The sequence below is a fragment of the Cyprinodon tularosa genome, unplaced genomic scaffold, assembly GCF_016077235.1.
Source record: "Cyprinodon tularosa strain WSP-4 unplaced genomic scaffold, ASM1607723v1 ctg1584, whole genome shotgun sequence".
NCBI classification, from domain to species: Eukaryota; Metazoa; Chordata; class Actinopteri; order Cyprinodontiformes; family Cyprinodontidae; genus Cyprinodon; species Cyprinodon tularosa.
Genome location: NW_024038421.1, coordinates 9,219 through 28,735, shown reverse-complemented (window position 1 = coordinate 28,735; position 19,517 = coordinate 9,219). Strand labels below are relative to the sequence as shown.

The 19,517-nt window shown below is 53.1% G+C and overlaps 1 protein-coding gene across 4 annotated transcripts in view; it reads left to right on the top strand.

Annotated features, from left to right (window-relative positions):
* LOC119780279 (calcium/calmodulin-dependent protein kinase type II delta 1 chain-like) overlaps positions 1–19,182 on the top strand; it is a 66,583-nt gene extending 47,401 nt beyond the window's left edge. For 2 of the 4 annotated variants that reach the window (XM_038280266.1, XM_038280265.1), the window contains exons 14-19: positions 3,083–3,127; positions 11,979–12,027; positions 17,049–17,124; positions 17,199–17,293; positions 18,596–18,824; positions 18,903–19,182. In XM_038280266.1, the coding sequence (XP_038136194.1) occupies positions 3,083–3,127; positions 11,979–12,027; positions 17,049–17,124; positions 17,199–17,293; positions 18,596–18,824; positions 18,903–18,906 (498 nt within the window). In that variant the 3' untranslated portion in view covers positions 18,907–19,182. The remainder of the gene's footprint in view (positions 1–3,082; positions 3,128–11,978; positions 12,028–17,048; positions 17,125–17,198; positions 17,294–18,595; positions 18,825–18,902) is intronic. The other 2 variants (XM_038280269.1, XM_038280267.1) reach the window with 1 other exon arrangement.
* Positions 19,183–19,517: the final 335 nt, after the last annotated feature.

Below are 19,517 nucleotides of genomic sequence, written 5' to 3'. Positions count from 1 at the left end.
AGACATAGAAATGGAGTCAAAGGTTCTGATGAACCATGTTCAGAATAATTATAATCTGAGATCAGTTTCATCTCATCCACATGAAGCGACTGACGGATCATCATCTGGATTAGCTGATATAGCTGAGTGTCATCAACCTAACAGTGGAAACTAATCCCAATCCCAAAATAAGATTTATGCTCACATAATCCTCTTGCTGCAGCCAGGTTTCTGTAAGGCAAAGCAAGTCAATGTGATTATCACAAATCAAGTCATTAACTAGTAGACTTTTAGAGGAAAGAGATCTGATGTCAAACAGACCGCATTTAATCGTTTTAACTTTTTCCCCAATTGGAGTTATTTTGATTTTAATTAGATTATCAGGATTTAGTTTTCTAATTTATTAGATTTTGGTCTGGATGGAGTAAAGAGTGGGTAACAGTAGAGAAGCTGCAGAGAGGTCTGTTAAACTAGGACTCTGCTTCCTGGTCTGCACCCTGGGGGGTCAGGGTTCTGCTTCCTGGTCTGCACCCTGGGGGGTCAGGGTTCTGCTTCCTGGTCTGCACCCTGGGGGGTCAGGGTTCTGCTTCCTGGTCTGCACCCTGGGGGGTCAGGGTTTTGGAGGACTAATAAATGTGGCCAGATTCCTAGAAAGAAGAGCTGCACCATACAAAGTGGGATGGATGCCGTCTCTCCGAATCAGACCAGGCTTTCCCCAAAAGGATTGCCAATTATTAATGTAGCCCACGTTGTTTTCAGGGCACCACCTAGACAACCAGCGGTTGAATGACGACATGCGGCTAAACATGTCATCACTGGTCAGATCAGGGAGGGGACCAGAGAAAATTATGGAGTCCGACATTTTTTTGGCAAACTTACACACCGAAGCAACACTAATTTTAGTGACCTCCGATCGGCGTAACCGGGTGTCATTACCACCAGCGTGAATAACAATCTTACTGTATTTAACCTCCTTCCTCCCTCCCTTCCTTACTTCCTTCCTTCCTTCCTTCCTCCCTCCCTCCCTCCCTCCCTCCCTTCCTCCCTCCCTCCCTTCCTTCTTTCCTCCCTCCCTCCCTCCCTCCCTCCCTCCCTCCCTCCCTCCCTCCCTCCCTCCCTCCCTCCCTCCCTCCCTCCCTCCCTCCCTCCCTCCCTTCCTTCCTTCCTTCCTTCCTTCCTTCCTTCCTTCCTTCCTTCCTTCCTTCCTTCCTTCCTTCCTCCCTCCCTCCCTTCCTTCCTTCCTTCCTTCCTGCCTTCCTCCCTCCCTCCCTCCCTTCCTTCCTCCCTTCCTTCCTCCCTCCCTCCCTTCCTTCCTGCCTCCCTCCCTCCCTCCCTCCCTCCCTCCCTTCCTTCCTTCCTTCCTGCCTGCCTCCCTCCCTCCCTTCCTTCCTGCCTTCCTTCCTCCCTCCCTCCCTCCCTCCCTCCCTCCCTCCCTCCCTCCCTCCCTCCCTCCCTCCCTCCCTCCCTCCCTCCCTTCCTTCCTGCCTTACTTCCTTCCTTCCTCCCTCCTTCCCTCCTTCCTTTCCTCCCTCCCTCCCTCCCTCCCTTCCTCCCTCCTTCCTCCCTCCCTCCCTTCCTTCCTTCCTTCCTCCCTCCTTCCTTCCTTCCTTCCTTCCTTACTTCCTTCCTTCCTTCCTTCCTTCCTTCCTTCCTTCCTTTCTCCCTCTATCCATTCCTTCCTTCCTTCCTTCCTTCCTTCCTTCTCCCTCTATCCCTTCCTTCCTTCCTTCCTGCCTCCCTCCCTCCCTCCCTCCCTTCCTTCCTTCCTTCCTTCCTCCCTCTCTCCCTTCCTTCCTTACTCCCTCCCTCCCTCCCCCCTTCCTTCCTTCCTTCCTTCCTTCCTGCCTGCCTCCCTCCCTCCCTTCCTTCCTTCCTTCCTTCCTTCCTTCCTTCCTTCCTTCCTCCCTCCCTCCCTCCCTCCCTCCCTCCCTCCCTCCCTCCCTCCCTCCCTCCCTCCCTCCCTCCCTCCCTCCCTCCCTTCCTTCCTGCCTTACTTCCTTCCTTCCTCCCTCCTTCCCTCCTTCCTTTCCTCCCTCCCTCCCTCCCTCCCTTCCTTCCTTCCTTCCTTCCTTCCTTCCTTCCTTCCTCCCTCCCTCCTTCCTTCCTTCCTCCCTCCCTTCCTTCCTCCCTCCCTCCCTTCCTTCCTTCCTTCCTCCCTCCTTCCTTCCTTCCTTCCTTACTTCCTTCCTTCCTTACTTCCTTACTTCCTTCCTTCCTTTCCTCCCTCCCTCCCTTCCTTCCTTCCTTCCTTCCTTCCTTCCTTCCTTCCTTCCTTCCTTCCTTCCTTCCTTCCTTCCTTCCTCCCTTCCTTCCTTCCTCCCTCCCTCCCTCCCTCCCTCCCTCCCTCCCTCCCTCCCTCCCTCCCTCCCTCCTTTCCTTCCTTCCTTCCTTCCTTCCTTCCTTCCTTCCTTCCTTCCTTCCTTCCTTCCTTCCTTCCTTCCTTCCTTCCTTCCTCTCCAGATCACCAAGCCTCATGTCGTCTCCAGAGACGCCGTCTCCTCTCCTCCTTTCCGCCTGGTTGTTGTTTCCCTGCTTCTGATTGGCTGCTGCTGTCCATCAGTGACGTCTGAACTGTCTTCTCTGTGTCCAATGAGGTCTGTCCTCCTGTCCATCCTTCTTCATCTCATCTCTGCTCCATTGTTGTGGGTGGGGACATCAGATGGACGATGGATCAATAGATGGACAATCATCTGATGTTCTGCTGTAATTAATGTGGGCGGAGTCAGGCTGACCTGTGAGACAATTGTCTCCTTCCTGGGAACTAAAGGGAAGAAGATCCCAGCCAGAAGGTTCTGAACCTTCAGCCAGAGAATGTATGGAGACTGAGGACATGAAAAAAGGTCTCCTGACCTCCAGAGTAGAGACCACCTTCTACAGAGGGTTGGAGAACTGGACCCTGAAGGATCCGAGTACCCAAGGCGGGCGGGGGGGTCAGGTTCTAGCAGAAGGTTTATAGATGATCCTGGGTCTCTGTCTTCTTCCTCCTCCTCCTCTTCATCATTGTGCTTCTGGTTCTGGTCCAAACAGTTTTTCTTCTGGTCTGCCTGTGAGGTTCTTCTCCTAACCGTCTCCTTCTCTCCTGCTGTGGCTCCTCTCTGACCAGGAGCCTCAGACCACAGTGATCCACAACCCGGCCGACGGAAACAAGGTACCGATCCGATCAGGAGCTGCAGCTGCCGTCTTCGTTAGAGCTTCTGATCATGTTTGTGTCCGTTGGTTCTGAGAACTTGGCATCGTGTGAAGTGGTTCTGAATTCAGATGCATGTTTTTATTTCATTGATAAAATGTTGGTTGTTTAGAATCCGTCCTTTAAATTTAGGATCCAGGAACCGTCCCTAGAACGGATCCAGGAACCGTCCCTAGAACGGATCCAGGAACCGTCCCTAGAACGGATCCAGGAACCGTCCCTAGAACGGATCCAGGAACCGTCCCTAGAACGGATCCAGGAACCGTCCCTAGAACGGATCCAGGAACCGTCCCTAGAACGGATCCAGGAACCGTCCCTAGAACGGATCCAGGAACCGTCCCTAGAACGGATCCAGGAACCGTCCCTAGAACGGATCCAGGAACCGTCCCTAGAACGGATCCAGGAACCGTCCCTAGAACGGATCCAGGAACAGTTCCCGGAAAAGGATCCAGGAACCATTCCTAGAATGGATCCTAGAACGGATCCCAGAACTATATATCTAGAACAGTTCCCTTAACGGGTTCCAGAACGGTTCCCAGAACTGTTCCAAGAATTGTTCCCAGAATGGATCCCAAAGCTGTTCCTAGAACAGCTCCCAGTTCTCAGATCCTGGAACCATGCAGGCATGGACCCGGTCTGTTCCGGTAGAACATGTGCTGTGCGCAGATGTTTGGATCCACACATGCATGCTGGCATCTCTGTGCTAACGGATGCTAATGTGGATCCTAGCGGTTCTGTAGTCACTGGAACCGGACCATCCATTGCTTTTATTTTGAAAGGCAGAACCTGAACTGAGAACTACAATCAGAGGCTCTTTGGGTCATAGAACTGTGCTGACCGGGTTCTGGAGCGATTTTTCACCAGAGAACATGAAGTCGGTTCCATTAAGCTGGAATGTGTTTTAGTTTTTGAACTTTTAGTTCTGAGATCCTTTATCGCAACAAACAGGAACCAAAATGTTTCCACAATCAAACCAGGAAGTTGATCAAACAGGAGAATTCTTCTAATGAAGTTTTTTCCTAGAAGTTCTTCTTTTCCAGAAACGTCCTCAGATCCGTTTGTTGCTGTCATGAGTTCACTTCATGGTTCTGGAGAAGTCCCTTCCATCAGTTCTGTCCTCCCACCCGGTTCTGTTTTCTCACCTGGTTCTGTTTTCCCACCTGGTTCTGTTTTCCCACCTGGTTCTGTTTTCCCACCCGGTTCTGTTTTCTCACCTGGTTCTGTTTTCCCACCCGGTTCTGTTTTCTCACCCGGTTCTGTTTTCTCACCTGGTTCTGTTTTCCCACCCGGTTCTGTTTTCTCACCCGGTTCTGTTTTCTCACCTGGTTCTGTTTTCCCGCCTGGTTCTGTTTTCCCGCCTGGTTCTGTTTTCCCACCTGGTTCTGTTTTCCCGCCTGTTTCTGTTTTCCCACCTGGTTCTGTTTTCCCACCTGGTTCTGTTTTCCCACCTGGTTCTGTTTTCCCGCCTGGTTCTGTTTTCCCACCTGGTTCTGTTTTCCCACCTGGTTCTGTTTTCCCACCTGGTTCTGTTTTCCCGCCTGTTTCTGTTTTCCCACCTGGTTCTGTTTTCCCACCTGGTTCTGTTTTCCCACCTGGTTCTGTTTTCCCACCCGGTTCTGTTTTCTCACCTGGTTCTGTTTTCCCACCCGGTTCTGTTTTCTCACCCGGTTCTGTTTTCTCACCTGGTTCTGTTTTCCCACCCGGTTCTGTTTTCTCACCCGGTTCTGTTTTCTCACCTGGTTCTGTTTTCCCGCCTGGTTCTGTTTTCCCGCCTGGTTCTGTTTTCCCACCTGGTTCTGTTTTCCCACCTGGTTCTGTTTTCCCGCCTGTTTCTGTTTTCCCACCTGGTTCTGTTTTCCCACCTGGTTCTGTTTTCCCACCTGGTTCTGTTTTCCCGCCTGGTTCTGTTTTCCCACCTGGTTCTGTTTTCCCGCCTGGTTCTGTTTTCCCACCTGGTTCTGTTTTCCCACCTGGTTCTGTTTTCCCACCTGGTTCTGTTTTCCCACCTGGTTCTGTTTTCCCACCCGGTTCTGTTTTCTCACCTGGTTCTGTTTTCCCACCCGGTTCTGTTTTCTCACCCGGTTCTGTTTTCTCACCCGGTTCTGTTTTCCCACCCGGTTCTGTTTTCCCACCCGGTTCTGTTTTCCCACCCGGTTCTGTTTTCTCACCCGGTTCTGTTTTCTCGCCTGGTTCTGTTTTCCCGCCTGGTTCTGTTTTCCCACCCGGTTCTGTTTTCCCGCCTGGTTCTGTTTTCTCACCCGGTTCTGTTTTCCCACCCGGTTCTGTTTTCCCGCCTGGTTCTGTTTTCCCACCCGGTTCTGTTTTCCCGCCTGGTTCTGTTTTCCCACCCGGTTCTGTTTTCCCGCCTGGTTCTGTTTTCTCACCTGGTTCTGTTTTCCCGCCTGGTTATGTTTTCCCGCCTGGTTCTGTTTTCTCACCCGGTTCTGTTTTCCCGCCTGGTTCTGTTTTCCCACCCGGTTCTGTTTTCTCACCTGGTTCTGTTTTCCCACCCGGTTCTGTTTTCTCACCTGGTTCTGTTTTCCCGCCTGGTTCTGTTTTCCCGCCTGGTTCTGTTTTCTCACCTGGTTCTGTTTTCCCACCCGGTTCTGTTTTCCCACCCGGTTCTGTTTTCTCACCTGGTTCTGTTTTCCCACCCGGTTCTGTTTTCTCACCTGGTTCTGTTTTCCCACCCGGTTCTGTTTTCCCACCCGGTTCTGTTTTCTCACCAGGTTCTGTTTTCTCACCTGGTTCTGTTTTCCCGCCTGGTTCTGTTTTCCCACCCGGTTCTGTTTTCCCACCCGGTTCTGTTTTCTCACCCGGTTCTGTTTTCCCGCCTGGTTCTGTTTTCCCACCCGGTTCTGTTTTCCCACCCGGTTCTGTTTTCTCACCCGGTTCTGTTTTCCCGCCTGGTTCTGTTTTCTCACCTGGTTCTGTTTTCCCGCCTGGTTCTGTTTTCTCACCTGGTTCTGTTTTCCCGCCTGGTTCTGTTTTCCCGCCTGGTTCTGTTTTCTCACCTGGTTCTGTTTTCCCACCCGGTTCTGTTTTCCCACCCGGTTCTGTTTTCTCACCCGGTTCTGTTTTCTCACCCGGTTCTGTTTTCCCGCCTGGTTCTGTTTTCCCACCCGGTTCTGTTTCTCACCTGGTTCTGTTTTCCCACCCGGTTCTGTTTTCCCACCCGGTTCTGTTTTCTCACCCGGTTCTGTTTTCCGACCTGGTTCTGTTTTCCCGCCTGGTTCTGTTTTCTCACCCGGTTCTGTTTTCTCACCTGGTTCTGTTTTCCCGCCTGGTTCTGTTTTCCCACCCGGTTCTGTTTTCTCACCTGGTTCTGTTTTCCCACCCGGTTCTGTTTTCCCACCCGGTTCTGTTTTCTCACCCGGTTCTGTTTTCCCACCTGGTTCTGTTTTCCCGCCTGGTTCTGTTTTCTCACCCGGTTCTGTTTTCTCACCTGGTTCTGTTTTCCCGCCTGGTTCTGTTTTCTCACCCGGTTCTGTTTTCCCACCTGGTTCTGTTTTCCCGCCTGGTTCTGTTTTCTCACCCGGTTCTGTTTTCTCACCTGGTTCTGTTTTCTCACCCGGTTCTGTTTTCTCACCCGGTTCTGTTTTCCCACCCGGTTCTGTTTTCCCACCCGGTTCTGTTTTCCCACCCGGTTCTGTTTTCCCACCCGGTTCTGTTTTCCCACCTGGTTCTGTTTTCCCGCCTGGTTCTGTTTTCTCACCCGGTTCTGTTTTCTCACCTGGTTCTGTTTTCCCGCCTGGTTCTGTTTTCCCACCCGGTTCTGTTTTCCCACCCGGTTCTGTTTTCCCACCTGGTTCTGTTTTCTCACCCGGTTCTGTTTTCTCACCCGGTTCTGTTTTCTCGCCTGGTTCTGTTTTCCCGCCTGGTTCTGTTTTCTCGCCTGGTTCTGTTTTCCCGCCTGGTTCTGTCCTCCCACCCGGTTCTGTTTTCCCACCCGGTTCTGTTTTCCCACCTGGTTCTGTTTTCCCACCTGGTTCTGTTTTCCCACCTGGTTCTGTTTTCCCACCCGGTTCTGTTTTCCCACCCGGTTCTGTTTTCCCACCCTGTTTTCTTTTCTCACCGGGTTCTGTTTTCCCACCCTGTTTTCTTTTCCCACCCGGTTCTGTTCTCTCACCCTGTTTTCTTTTCTCACCCGGTTCTGTTTTCTCACCTGGTTCTGTTTTCCCGCCTGGTTCTGTTTTCCCACCCGGTTCTGTTTTCCCACCCGGTTCTGTTTTCTCACCCGGTTCTGTTTTCTCACCTGGTTCTGTTTTCCCACCCGGTTCTGTTTTCCCGCCTGGTTCTGTTTTCCCACCTGGTTCTGTTTTCTCACCTGGTTCTGTTTTCCCACCTGGTTCTGTTTTCTCACCTGGTTCTGTTTTCTCACCTGGTTCTGTTTTCTCACCTGGTTCTGTTTTCCCACCCGGTTCTGTTTTCTCACCTGGTTCTGTTTTCTCACCCGGTTCTGTTTTCTCACCTGGTTCTGTTTTCCCACACGGTTCTGTTTTCTCACCTGGTTCTGTTTTCTCACCCGGTTCTGTTTTCTCACCTGGTTCTGTTTTCCCACCCGGTTCTGTTTTCCCACCCGGTTCTGTTTTCTCACCCGGTTCTGTTTTCCCACCTGGTTCTGTTTTCCCGCCCGGTTCTGTTTTCTCACCTGGTTCTGTTTTCCCACCCGGTTCTGTTTTCCCGCCCGGTTCTGTTTTCCCGCCTGGTTCTGTTTTCTCGCCTGGTTCTGTTTTCCCGCCTGGTTCTGTTTTCCCGCCTGGTTCTGTTTTCTCGCCTGGTTCTGTCCTCCCACCCGGTTCTGTTTTCTCACCTGGTTCTGTTTTCTCACCTGGTTCTGTTTTCCCGCCTGGTTCTGTTTTCCCGCCTGGTTCTGTTTTCCCACCCGGTTCTGTTTTCCCACCCGGTTCTGTTTTCTCACCTGGTTCTGTCCTCCCACCCGGTTCTGTTTTCTCACCTGGTTCTGTTTTCCCGCCTGGTTCTGTTTTCCCGCCTGGTTCTGTTTTCTCACCCGGTTCTGTTTTCTCACCTGGTTCTGTTTTCCCGCCTGGTTCTGTTTTCCCACCCGGTTCTGTTTTCCCACCCGGTTCTGTTTTCCCACCCGGTTCTGTTTTCCCACCCGGTTCTGTTTTCCCACCTGGTTCTGTTTTCTCACCTGGTTCTGTTTTCTCACCCGGTTCTGTTTTCTCGCCTGGTTCTGTTTTCCCGCCTGGTTCTGTTTTCCCACCCGGTTCTGTTTTCCCGCCTGGTTCTGTTTTCCCACCTGGTTCTGTTTTCCCACCTGGTTCTGTTTTCTCACCTGGTTCTGTTTTCCCGCCTGGTTCTGTTTTCTCACCTGGTTCTGTTTTCCCACCTGGTTCTGTTTTCTCACCTGGTTCTGTTTTCTCACCTGGTTCTGTTTTCCCACCTGGTTCTGTTTTCCCACCTGGTTCTGTTTTCTCACCTGGTTCTGTTTTCCCACCTGGTTCTGTTTTCCCACCTGGTTCTGTTTTCTCACCTGGTTCTGTTTTCTCACCTGGTTCTGTTTTCCCACCCTGTTTTCTTTTCTCACCGGGTTCTGTTCTCTCACCCTGTTTTCTTTTCTCACCGGGTTCTGTTTTCCCACCTGGTTCTGTTTTCTCACCTGGTTCTGTTTTCTCACCTGGTTCTGTTTTCCCACCTGGTTCTGTTTTCCCACCTGGTTCTGTTTTCTCACCTGGTTCTGTTTTCCCACCCGGTTCTGTTTTCTCACCTGGTTCTGTTTTCCCACCCTGTTTTCTTTTCCCACCCGGTTCTGTTCTCTCACCCTGTTTTCTTTTCTCACCGGGTTCTGTTTTCCCACCCGGTTCTGTTTTCCCACCTGGTTCTGTTTTCTCACCCGGTTCTGTTTTCCCGCCTGGTTCTGTTTTCCCACCTGGTTCTGTTTTCTCACCTGGTTCTGTTTTCCCACCTGGTTCTGTTTTCCCACCTGGTTCTGTTTTCTCACCTGGTTCTGTTTTCCCGCCTGGTTCTGTTTTCTCACCTGGTTCTGTTTTCCCGCCTGGTTCTGTTTTCTCACCGGGTTCTGTTCTCTCACCCTGTTTTCTTTTCTCACCGGGTTCTGTTTTCCCACCTGGTTCTGTTTTCTCACCTGGTTCTGTTTTCCCACCTGGTTCTGTTTTCCCACCTGGTTCTGTTTTCTCACCTGGTTCTGTTTTCCCACCCGGTTCTGTTTTCTCACCTGGTTCTGTTTTCCCACCCTGTTTTCTTTTCCCACCCGGTTCTGTTCTCTCACCCTGTTTTCTTTTCTCACCGGGTTCTGTTTTCCCACCCGGTTCTGTTTTCCCACCTGGTTCTGTTTTCTCACCCGGTTCTGTTTTCCCGCCTGGTTCTGTTTTCCCACCTGGTTCTGTTTTCTCACCTGGTTCTGTTTTCCCACCTGGTTCTGTTTTCCCACCTGGTTCTGTTTTCTCACCTGGTTCTGTTTTCCCGCCTGGTTCTGTTTTCTCACCTGGTTCTGTTTTCCCGCCTGGTTCTGTTTTCCCCTCTGGTTCTGTTTTCTCACCTGGTTCTGTTTTCCCACCTGGTTCTGTTTTCCCACCTGGTTCTGTTTTCTCACCTGGTTCTGTTTTCCCACCCGGTTCTGTTTTCTCACCTGGTTCTGTTTTCCCGCCTGGTTCTGTTTTCCCACCCGGTTCTGTTTTCCCACCCGGTTCTGTTTTCCCACCTGGTTCTGTTTTCCCACCTGGTTCTGTTTTCTCACCTGGTTCTGTTTTCCCGCCTGGTTCTGTTTTCTCACCTGGTTCTGTTTTCCCACCTGGTTCTGTTTTCTCACCTGGTTCTGTTTTCTCACCTGGTTCTGTTTTCCCACCTGGTTCTGTTTTCCCACCTGGTTCTGTTTTCTCACCTGGTTCTGTTTTCCCACCTGGTTCTGTTTTCCCACCTGGTTCTGTTTTCTCACCTGGTTCTGTTTTCTCACCTGGTTCTGTTTTCCCACCCTGTTTTCTTTTCTCACCGGGTTCTGTTCTCTCACCCTGTTTTCTTTTCTCACCGGGTTCTGTTTTCCCACCTGGTTCTGTTTTCTCACCTGGTTCTGTTTTCTCACCTGGTTCTGTTTTCCCACCTGGTTCTGTTTTCCCACCTGGTTCTGTTTTCTCACCTGGTTCTGTTTTCCCACCCGGTTCTGTTTTCTCACCTGGTTCTGTTTTCCCACCCTGTTTTCTTTTCCCACCCGGTTCTGTTCTCTCACCCTGTTTTCTTTTCTCACCGGGTTCTGTTTTCCCACCCGGTTCTGTTTTCCCACCTGGTTCTGTTTTCTCACCCGGTTCTGTTTTCCCGCCTGGTTCTGTTTTCCCACCTGGTTCTGTTTTCTCACCTGGTTCTGTTTTCCCACCTGGTTCTGTTTTCCCACCTGGTTCTGTTTTCTCACCTGGTTCTGTTCTCTCACCCTGTTTTCTTTTCTCACCGGGTTCTGTTCTCTCACCCTGTTTTCTTTTCTCACCGGGTTCTGTTTTCCCACCTGGTTCTGTTTTCTCACCTGGTTCTGTTTTCCCACCTGGTTCTGTTTTCCCACCTGGTTCTGTTTTCTCACCTGGTTCTGTTTTCCCACCCGGTTCTGTTTTCTCACCTGGTTCTGTTTTCCCACCCTGTTTTCTTTTCCCACCCGGTTCTGTTCTCTCACCCTGTTTTCTTTTCTCACCGGGTTCTGTTTTCCCACCCGGTTCTGTTTTCCCACCTGGTTCTGTTTTCTCACCCGGTTCTGTTTTCCCGCCTGGTTCTGTTTTCCCACCTGGTTCTGTTTTCTCACCTGGTTCTGTTTTCCCACCTGGTTCTGTTTTCCCACCTGGTTCTGTTTTCCCGCCCGGTTCTGTTTTCCCACCTGGTTCTGTTTTCTCACCTGGTTCTGTTTTCTCACCTGGTTCTGTTTTCCCACCTGGTTCTGTTTTCTCACCTGGTTCTGTTTTCTCACCTGGTTCTGTTTTCTCACCCGGTTCTGTTTTCCCGCCTAGTTCTGTTTTCCCACCTGGTTCTGTTTTCCCGCCTAGTTCTGTTTTCTCACCTGGTTCTGTCCTCCCACCCGGTTCTGTTTTCTCACCCGGTTCTGTTCTCCCACCCGGTTCTGTTTTCTCACCTGGTTCTGTCCTCCCACCCGGTTCTGTTTTCTCACCCGGTTCTGTTCTCCCACCCGGTTCTGTTTTCCTCACCCGGTTCTGTTCTCCCACCCGGTTCTGTTTTCTCACCTGGTTCTGTCCTCCCACCCGGTTCTGTTTTCTCACCCGGTTCTGTTCTCCAACCCGGTTCTGTTTTCTCACCCGGTTCTGTTCTCCCACCCGGTTCTGTTTTCTCACCTGGTTCTGTCCTCCCACCCGGTTCTGTTTTCTCACCCGGTTCTGTCCTCCCACCCGGTTCTGTTTTCTCACCCGGTTCTGTTCTCCCACCCGGTTCTGTTTTCTCACCTGGTTCTGTTCTCCCACCCGGTTCTGTTTTCTCACCCGGTTCTGTTCTCCCACCCGGTTCTGTTTTCTCACCTGGTTCTGTCCTCCCACCCGGTTCTGTTTTCTCACCCGGTTCTGTTCTCCCACCCGGTTCTGTTTTCTCACCTGGTTCTGTCCTCCCACCCGGTTCTGTTTTCTCACCCGGTTCTGTTCTCCCACCCGGTTCTGTTTTCTCACCCGGTTCTGTTCTCCCACCCGGTTCTGTTTTCTCACCTGGTTCTGTCCTCCCACCCGGTTCTGTTTTCTCACCCGGTTCTGTTCTCCCACCCGGTTCTGTTTTCTCACCTGGTTCTGTTCTCCCACCCGGTTCTGTTTTCCCACCCGGTTCTGTTTTCTCACCCGGTTCTGTTCTTCTGCAGGAGTCCAGTGAAAGCTCCAACACCACCATGGAGGATGATGATGTCAGAGGTAGGATCTCTGTGCCTGCTTTGGTTCTGGGGGAGGGGGGGGGTTTGGTTCTCTGAGCAGCGCAGCAGTGTGGTTGTCATAGCAACATGTTCCCATGTGACTCCAACAATGGGCCTCAATGCTAACCTGTTAGCGTCACGTCGGTGAGGAGAGGAATCAGTGAACCAATGTCCTCAGAACTTTATAGATGGAACCGACACAGCCAGATTGGTCCCGCCTCCTGCGCTGTGATTGGCCCCGCCTCCTGCGCTGTGATTGGCCCCGCCTCCTGCGCTGTGATTGGTCCGCTCTGCTTTGCACCAGAGTACCGAGCAGAACCAGAACCAGACTGAGCTGAGTCCAGTGGAAGTCACACGGTTGCATTGGGCCATCAGTCTCCCGGAACCAAACGGTCCGATTCCTGTAGAAGTTCTAGGAAGTTCTGGGGCGGTTGGACATAGAGACGCAAGAATCCACCAAGTTCTGATCCAGTGTCCAATCATCTGTCCTCTGCTCTGTCCAATCATCTGTCCTCTGTCCAATCATCTGTCCAATCATCTGTCCTCTGCTCTGTCCAATCATCTGTCCAATCATCTGTCCTCTGTCCAATCATCTGTCCTCTGCTCTGTCCAATCATCTGTCCTCTGTCCAATCATCTGTCCAATCATCTGTCCTCTGCTCTGTCCAATCATCTGTCCTCTGTCCAATCATCTGTCCAATCATCTGTCCTCTGTCCAATCATCTGTCCTCTGCTCTGTCCAATCATCTGTCCTCTGTCCAATCATCTGTCCAATCATCTGTCCTCTGCTCTGTCCAATCATCTGTCCTCTGTCCAATCATCTGTCCAATCATCTGTCCTCTGCTCTGTCCAATCATCTGTCCTCTGTCCAATCATCTGTCCTCTGCTCTGTCCAATCATCTGTCCTCTGTCCAATCATCTGTCCAATCATCTGTCCTCTGTCCAATCATCTGTCCAATCATCTGTCCTCTGTCCAATCATCTGTCCAATCATCTGTCCTCTGCTCTGTCCAATCATCTGTCCTCTGTCCAATCATCTGTCCTCTGCTCTGTCCAATCATCTGTCCAATCATCTGTCCAATCATCTGTCATCTGTCCAATCATCTGTCCAATCATCTGTCCCCTGCTCTGTCCAATCATCTGTCCTCTGCTCTGTCCAATCATCTGTCCAATCATCTGTCCTCTGTCCAATCATCTGTCCTCTGCTCTGTCCAATCATCTGTCCAATCATCTGTCCCCTGTCCAATCATCTGTCCTCTGCTCTGTCCAATCATCTGTCCAATCATCTGTCCCCTTCCTTTCAGGCTGATTGTTTTCATGTTTTTGTCTCATTTTCTCTGTCCTCTTCGTCTCCCCATCATCATCCTCGCCCCCCCAGTCCTCCGCCTCAGACACTCAGACCCCCCTCCCCCCCTGCTCCCCCAGTCCTCGTCGTCCTCTTCGTCGTCCTCCTCTTCCTCCTGCTGGGACTGTCCCGGTCTAGAGGAGTTCAGCCGGTTGGTCCTCTTCCTCCTGATGGCCGCCTACCTGCTGCTCTTCATCACATCTGTCCACCTCGTCTTCATCACTTCATCCTACTGCGACCCCCAGCCGGCCCCCCCGCCGGGCCCTGGCCCCCAGCACATGGGGCCGTTAGCTGACCGAGGCCCCCCCGACCCCTGCTGTGAGTGTGATGATGATGATGATGATGATGATGGAACTGAGGTCCACCAGAACCAGTCCAGGGTTCCGGTTCTGGTGGACCTCCTGCGGGGTCAGAGGACTGAGCTAATTGGCTGCTGGTTCCCAGGCCACCTTGGTTCTGGTCTGGGTTCTGGGTCATAGGTATGTCCAGGTGGGTTCAGGCGGGTCGGACCTGTAGAACTTCCATCTGGCGCCTCCTGCTGGAGAAACGAGGAATAAATCTGCTGCTTTTAGACGTTTGATGGAATTTAAGCAATTATCAGAAAAAAAATGAGACGGAACCAGAACCAGCGGGTCCAGTGGAACCAGAACCAGCGGGTCCAGTGGAACCAGAACCAGCGGGTCCACTGGAACCAGAACCAGCGGGTCCAGTGGAACCAGAACCAGCGGGTCCAGTGGAACCAGAACCAGTGGGTCCAATGGAACCAGAACCAGCGGGTCCAGTGGAACCAGAACCAGCGGGTCCAGTGGAACCAGAACCAGCGGGTCCACTGGAACCAGAAGCAGTGGGTCCAGTGGAACCAGAACCAGCGGGTCCAGTGGAACCAGAACCAGCGGGTCCAGTGGAACCAGAACCAGCGGGTCCACTGGAACCAGAACCAGCGGGTCCAGTGGAACCAGAACCAGCGGGTCCACTGGAACCAGAACCAGCGGGTCCAGTGGAACCAGAACCAGCGGGTCCACTGGAACCAGAACCAGCGGGTCCACTGGAACCAGAACCAGCGGGTCCAGTGGAACCAAAACCAGTGGGTCCAGTGGAACCAGAAGCAGCGGGTCCAGTGGAACCAGAACCAGCGGGTCCAGTGGAACCAGAACCAGTGGGTCCAGTGGAACCAGAAGCAGCGGGTCCAGTGGAACCAGAAGCAGTGGGTCCAGTGGAACCAGAACCAGCGGGTCCAGTGGAACCAAAACCAGCGGGTCCAGTGGAACCAGAACCAGCGGGTCCAGTGGAACCAAAACCAGCGGGTCCAGTGGAACCAGAACCAGCGGGTCCAGTGGAACCAGAAGCAGCGGGTCCAATGGAACCAGAACCAGCGGGTCCAGTGGAACCAAAACCAGCGGGTCCAGTGGAACCAGAACCAGCGGGTCCAGTGGAACCAGAACCAGCGGGTCCACTGGAACCAGAACCAGCGGGTCCAGTGGAACCAGAAGCAGCGGGTCCATTGGAACCAGAACCAGCGGGTCCATTGGAACCAGAACCAGCGGGTCCAGTGGAACCAGAACCAGTGGGTCCAGTGGAACCAGAAGCAGTGGGTCCATTGGAACCAGAACCAGCAGGTCCACTGGAACCAGAACCAGCGGGTCCAGTGGAACCAGAAGCAGTGGGTCCAGTGGAACCAAAACCAGCGGGTCCATTGGAACCAGAACCAGCGGGTCCAGTGGAACCAGAACCAGCGGGTCCACTGGAACCAGAACCAGCGGGTCCACTGGAACCAGAAGCAGTGGGTCCAGTGGAACCAGAACCAGCGGGTCCACTGGAACCAGAACCAGCGGGTCCAGTGGAACCAGAACCAGCGGGTCCAGTGGAACCAGAACCAGTGGGTCCACTGGAACCAGAACCAGCGGGTCCAGTGGAACCAGAACCAGCGGGTCCAGTGGAACCAGAACCAGTGGGTCCAGTGGAACCAGAACCAGCGGGTCCACTGGAACCAGAACCAGCGGGTCCAGTGGAACCAGAACCAGCGGGTCCAGTGGAACCAGAACCAGTGGGTCCAGTGGAACCAGAACCAGCGGGTCCACTGGAACCAGAACCAGCGGGTCCAGTGGAACCAGAACCAGCGGGTCCACTGGAACCAGAACCAGCGGGTCCACTGGAACCAGAACCAGCGGGTCCAGTGGAACCAGAAGTAGCGGGTCCAGTGGAACCAGAACCAGCGGGTCCACTGGAACCAGAACCAGCGGGTCCAGTGGAACCAGAACCAGCGGGTCCAGTGGAACCAGAAGCAGCGGGTCCAGTGGAACCAGAACCAGCGGGTCCACTGGAACCAGAACCAGTGGGTCCAGTGGAACCAGAAGCAGTGGGTCCAGTGGAACCAGAACCAGCGGGTCCACTGGAACCAGAACCAGCGGGTCCAGTGGAACCAGAACCAGCGGGTCCAGTGGAACCAGAACCAGCGGGTCCACTGGAACCAGAACCAGCGGGTCCAGTGGAACCAGAACCAGCGGGTCCACTGGAACCAGAACCAGCGGGTCCAATGGAACCAGAACCAGTGGGTCCAGTGGAACCAGAACCAGCGGGTCCAGTGGAACCAGAAGCAGCGGGTCCAGTGGAACCAGAACCAGCGGGTCCAATGGAACCAGAACCAGCGGGTCCAGTGGAACCAGAACCAGTGGGTCTAGTGGAACCAGAAGCAGTGGGTCCAGTGGAACCAGAACCAGCAGGCCTAATTTGATTCAGTATCACCAGGATGAAGGAGAACCTTAGAACGTTCTAGAATGGGCTCCTGTTGCTATGGTTACAGAAGCTTCCGGATGTTCTGCTGCACTCAGAAGGACCTGAAGGTCTCAGACACCGGGACCAGAACCTTATCTGGACTCCTGGCTCTGGAGAAACAGCTCAGCTGGACCTTCAGTGGACCTATAGGAGGTCCAGCATGGAGAGGTCCAGTTTGCTCCAGAACCGCTCTGTTTATCAGCCATCTTTGTTTGCAAAGCAAAGTCCATCAGGAGACGGAGCAGCCAATCAGAACCCTCTGCTGCTGCTGGGTCTATCTGGGTCCGCTCGGCGCCCCCCAGTCTGTCAGCAGCAGCATGAAGGTAGGAGGCTTCCTGGTCCTGGTGTCGGTTCTGGTCCAGGCGTCGGTTGTGGCGTTGGGGCAGCAGACCGTCAGCGTTCAGCAGGCGGGGAACGACACGGCGTCCGTCCGAGGTAACGGTGACTCGCTGACCGTCCATCGTCTCCTAGCTCACCGCGTGACGTCCATGTTCTGTCCGGTTCCGTCCCGTCAGCGATCTGTGATCCATGGTCGATGCTCAGCCTCTTCCTGTTCTTCTCTCACCTCCATCCGTCTCCATGGAGACCAAACACTGTTTATATCATTGAAAACTTTCATTTAAAAGGTTTTCATGAGATCTAAAACATTTTTTTTTTTTTTTAGGATTTTATTTCAGAATCTTCTCATTCATGAAAATCTATTTTTTTCTTTAGTTGTTTGAGGGAGACAGATTTGTAGGAATTTTATTTTTATTTTCCAGATGTGGACCAATAGAAACGCTGTTGCTAAGGACCGCAGGGCAGATCTGGGTGTTTGCCCCATTAGTTGCTCTGAAAAACCTTTTTTTAAAGTTTTCATATTTTGGATGAATTTCCTTTGAACCTGTCCCCCCCCCCCCCCCCGCAGCGCGTAAACAGGAGATCATTAAAGTGACGGAGCAGCTGATTGAGGCCATCAACAGCGGAGACTTTGAGGCCTACACGTGAGTTCCACCTCCCCCATCCTCGTACATCTCCATGGCTGCTACACTAACGGCCGTCTGCTGATCTATTTCAGGAAGATCTGTGATCCCGGCATGACGTCCTTTGAGCCGGAGGCTTTGGGAAACCTGATCGAAGGAACCGACTTCCACCGCTTCTACTTTGAAACAGGTAAGGACCTTCAGGCTGCTTGCTTTGATCCGGTCTAAACCGCTCCGCCATCGGTAGAACGTTTACTGATGGTCTTCCTCTCTTCGCTGAGATGAAGACCAGTCAGAATGCCACCCTGAATGCTCCCGGTCTGAACCTGGTCAATTATCTCTGCAGCGGTTCTGAATAAACCGAATATGAAAAGACGTTCGCCACGATAACCGGCGACGCATCGGTGTGGAAATGAGCGGTGGCTGGTGTTTCCATCACTGCATGATCACCTGACTCCAACGACCCAATCAGAAGCAAGCGAAGAGAAGGAGTATGAGCTCTGTGAAGTAAGCTGTGATGCTAACTCCGTTTGGTCGACAGCTGCGACGCTAACTCTTTTCGGTCGACAGCTGCGACGCTAACTCTTTTCGGTCGACAGCTGCGACGCTAACTCTTTTCGGTCGACAGCTGCGACGCTAACTCTTTTTGGTCGACAACTGCGACGCTAACTCCGTTTGGTGGACAGCTGCGACGCCAATTCTGTTGGGTCGACAGCTGCGACGCTAACTCTTTTTGGTCGACAACTGCGACGCTAACTCTGTTGGGTCGACAGCGGCGACGCTAACTCTGTTGGGTCGACAGCGGCGACGCTAACTCCGTTGGGTCGACAGCGGCGACGCTAACTCCGTTGGGTCGACAGCGGCGACGCTAACTCCGTTGGGTCGACAGCGGCGACGCTAACTCCGTTGGGTCGACAGCGGCGACGCTAACTCCGTTGGGTCGACAACTGCGACGCTAACTCCGTTTGGTCGACAGCTGCGACGCCAATTCTGTTGGGTCGACAGCTGCGACGCCAACCCTGTTGGGTCGACAGCTGCGACGCTAACTCTTTTTGGTCGACAACTGCGACGCTAACTCCGTTGGGTCGACAGCGGCGATGCTAACTCCGTTGGGTCGACAGCGGCGACGCTAACTCCGTTGGGTCGACAGCGGCGACGCTAACTCCGTTGGGTCGACAGCGGCGACGCTAACTCCGTTGGGTCGACAGCGGCGACGCTAACTCCGTTGGGTCGACAGCGGCCACGCTAACTCCGTTGGGTCGACAGCGGCGACGCTAACTCCGTTGGGTCGACAGCGGCTTTTGCTGCTGTTCCCTTCGGCTAGCGGAGCCAGAGCCTTTAAGCAGCTGCTCACTCAGTGGAACCAGAGCCAGAACTAAACAGGCCGGATAGCTTCTAGGTTCGTCGGTTCTGGAGAAAATGCATGAAAAGCTCGGCTACGGATTGTGTGCGATGCTGATGAGGCGCCGCCATTTTGCTCTGCTGTCTGCAGCTCTGTCCAAAAGGAACCCCCAAGTCCACACCATCCTGCTGAACCCCCACGTCCACCTGCTGGGCGACGAGGCCGCCTGCATCGCCTACATCCGCCTCACCCAGTACGTGGACGGCGGCGGAGTGCCGCGCACCATGCAGTCAGAGGAGACCCGCGTCTGGCACCGCCGCGACGGCAAATGGCAGAACATCCATTTCCACCGCTCCGGCTCGCTCACCGTCCCCACCAAGTAGGACCCACCCACCAACATGGCCGACTGACCAGAGGGGGTTTGTGTTTGACCGTCATGTGACCTTTTTTCTTCCAGCTGAAGATGCTCCTGGACCACAGCTGGCGTCCAGCAGTCGGCTGACCCCGCCCACCCCCTGGCCTTCGCTATAGCTCCGCCCTCAGTTTGGGTCTGTGGTTCTGTTGGGCCGATGAGGAGGATCCACGGTTCTGGAGGTTCCAGTCGGCAGCAACAGCTTTAGATCCAGATGTTTAAGTCCCGCCCCCATCGGCGTCAGTTTGAGCTCAGCTTCCTGCTGAAACTTTTCCTGCTCTGCTTTAAGCCCCCCCCCCCCGCTGCCCCCCCTCCCCCCTCCCCTTCCCCCACCCCAACAAGACCGATTTATTCCAGTTTAACAGACTTCATCCTCATCATCATGCCCCCCCCCCCCCCCCCCCCCCCCCCCCCCCCCCCCCCACAGGTTTAAAGGGAAACTTTAGTTGTTTTTTATTTGGTTTAATCATGTTTAATTGATTCATTGATGTTTATTACGAAGCAACAAGCCGGATGTAATTTTAATGTCAAATATTAAAATGTCTTTTAGACTAAAAGTCGACCGTTTTTGGCTTCAGTTCCTTCGTTCATCTGCTGCAGCGGCTCTTCATCCTGGAAGGTGACGCTTTGAGTCGATGGACCGCTAAAACCTGCGCTATG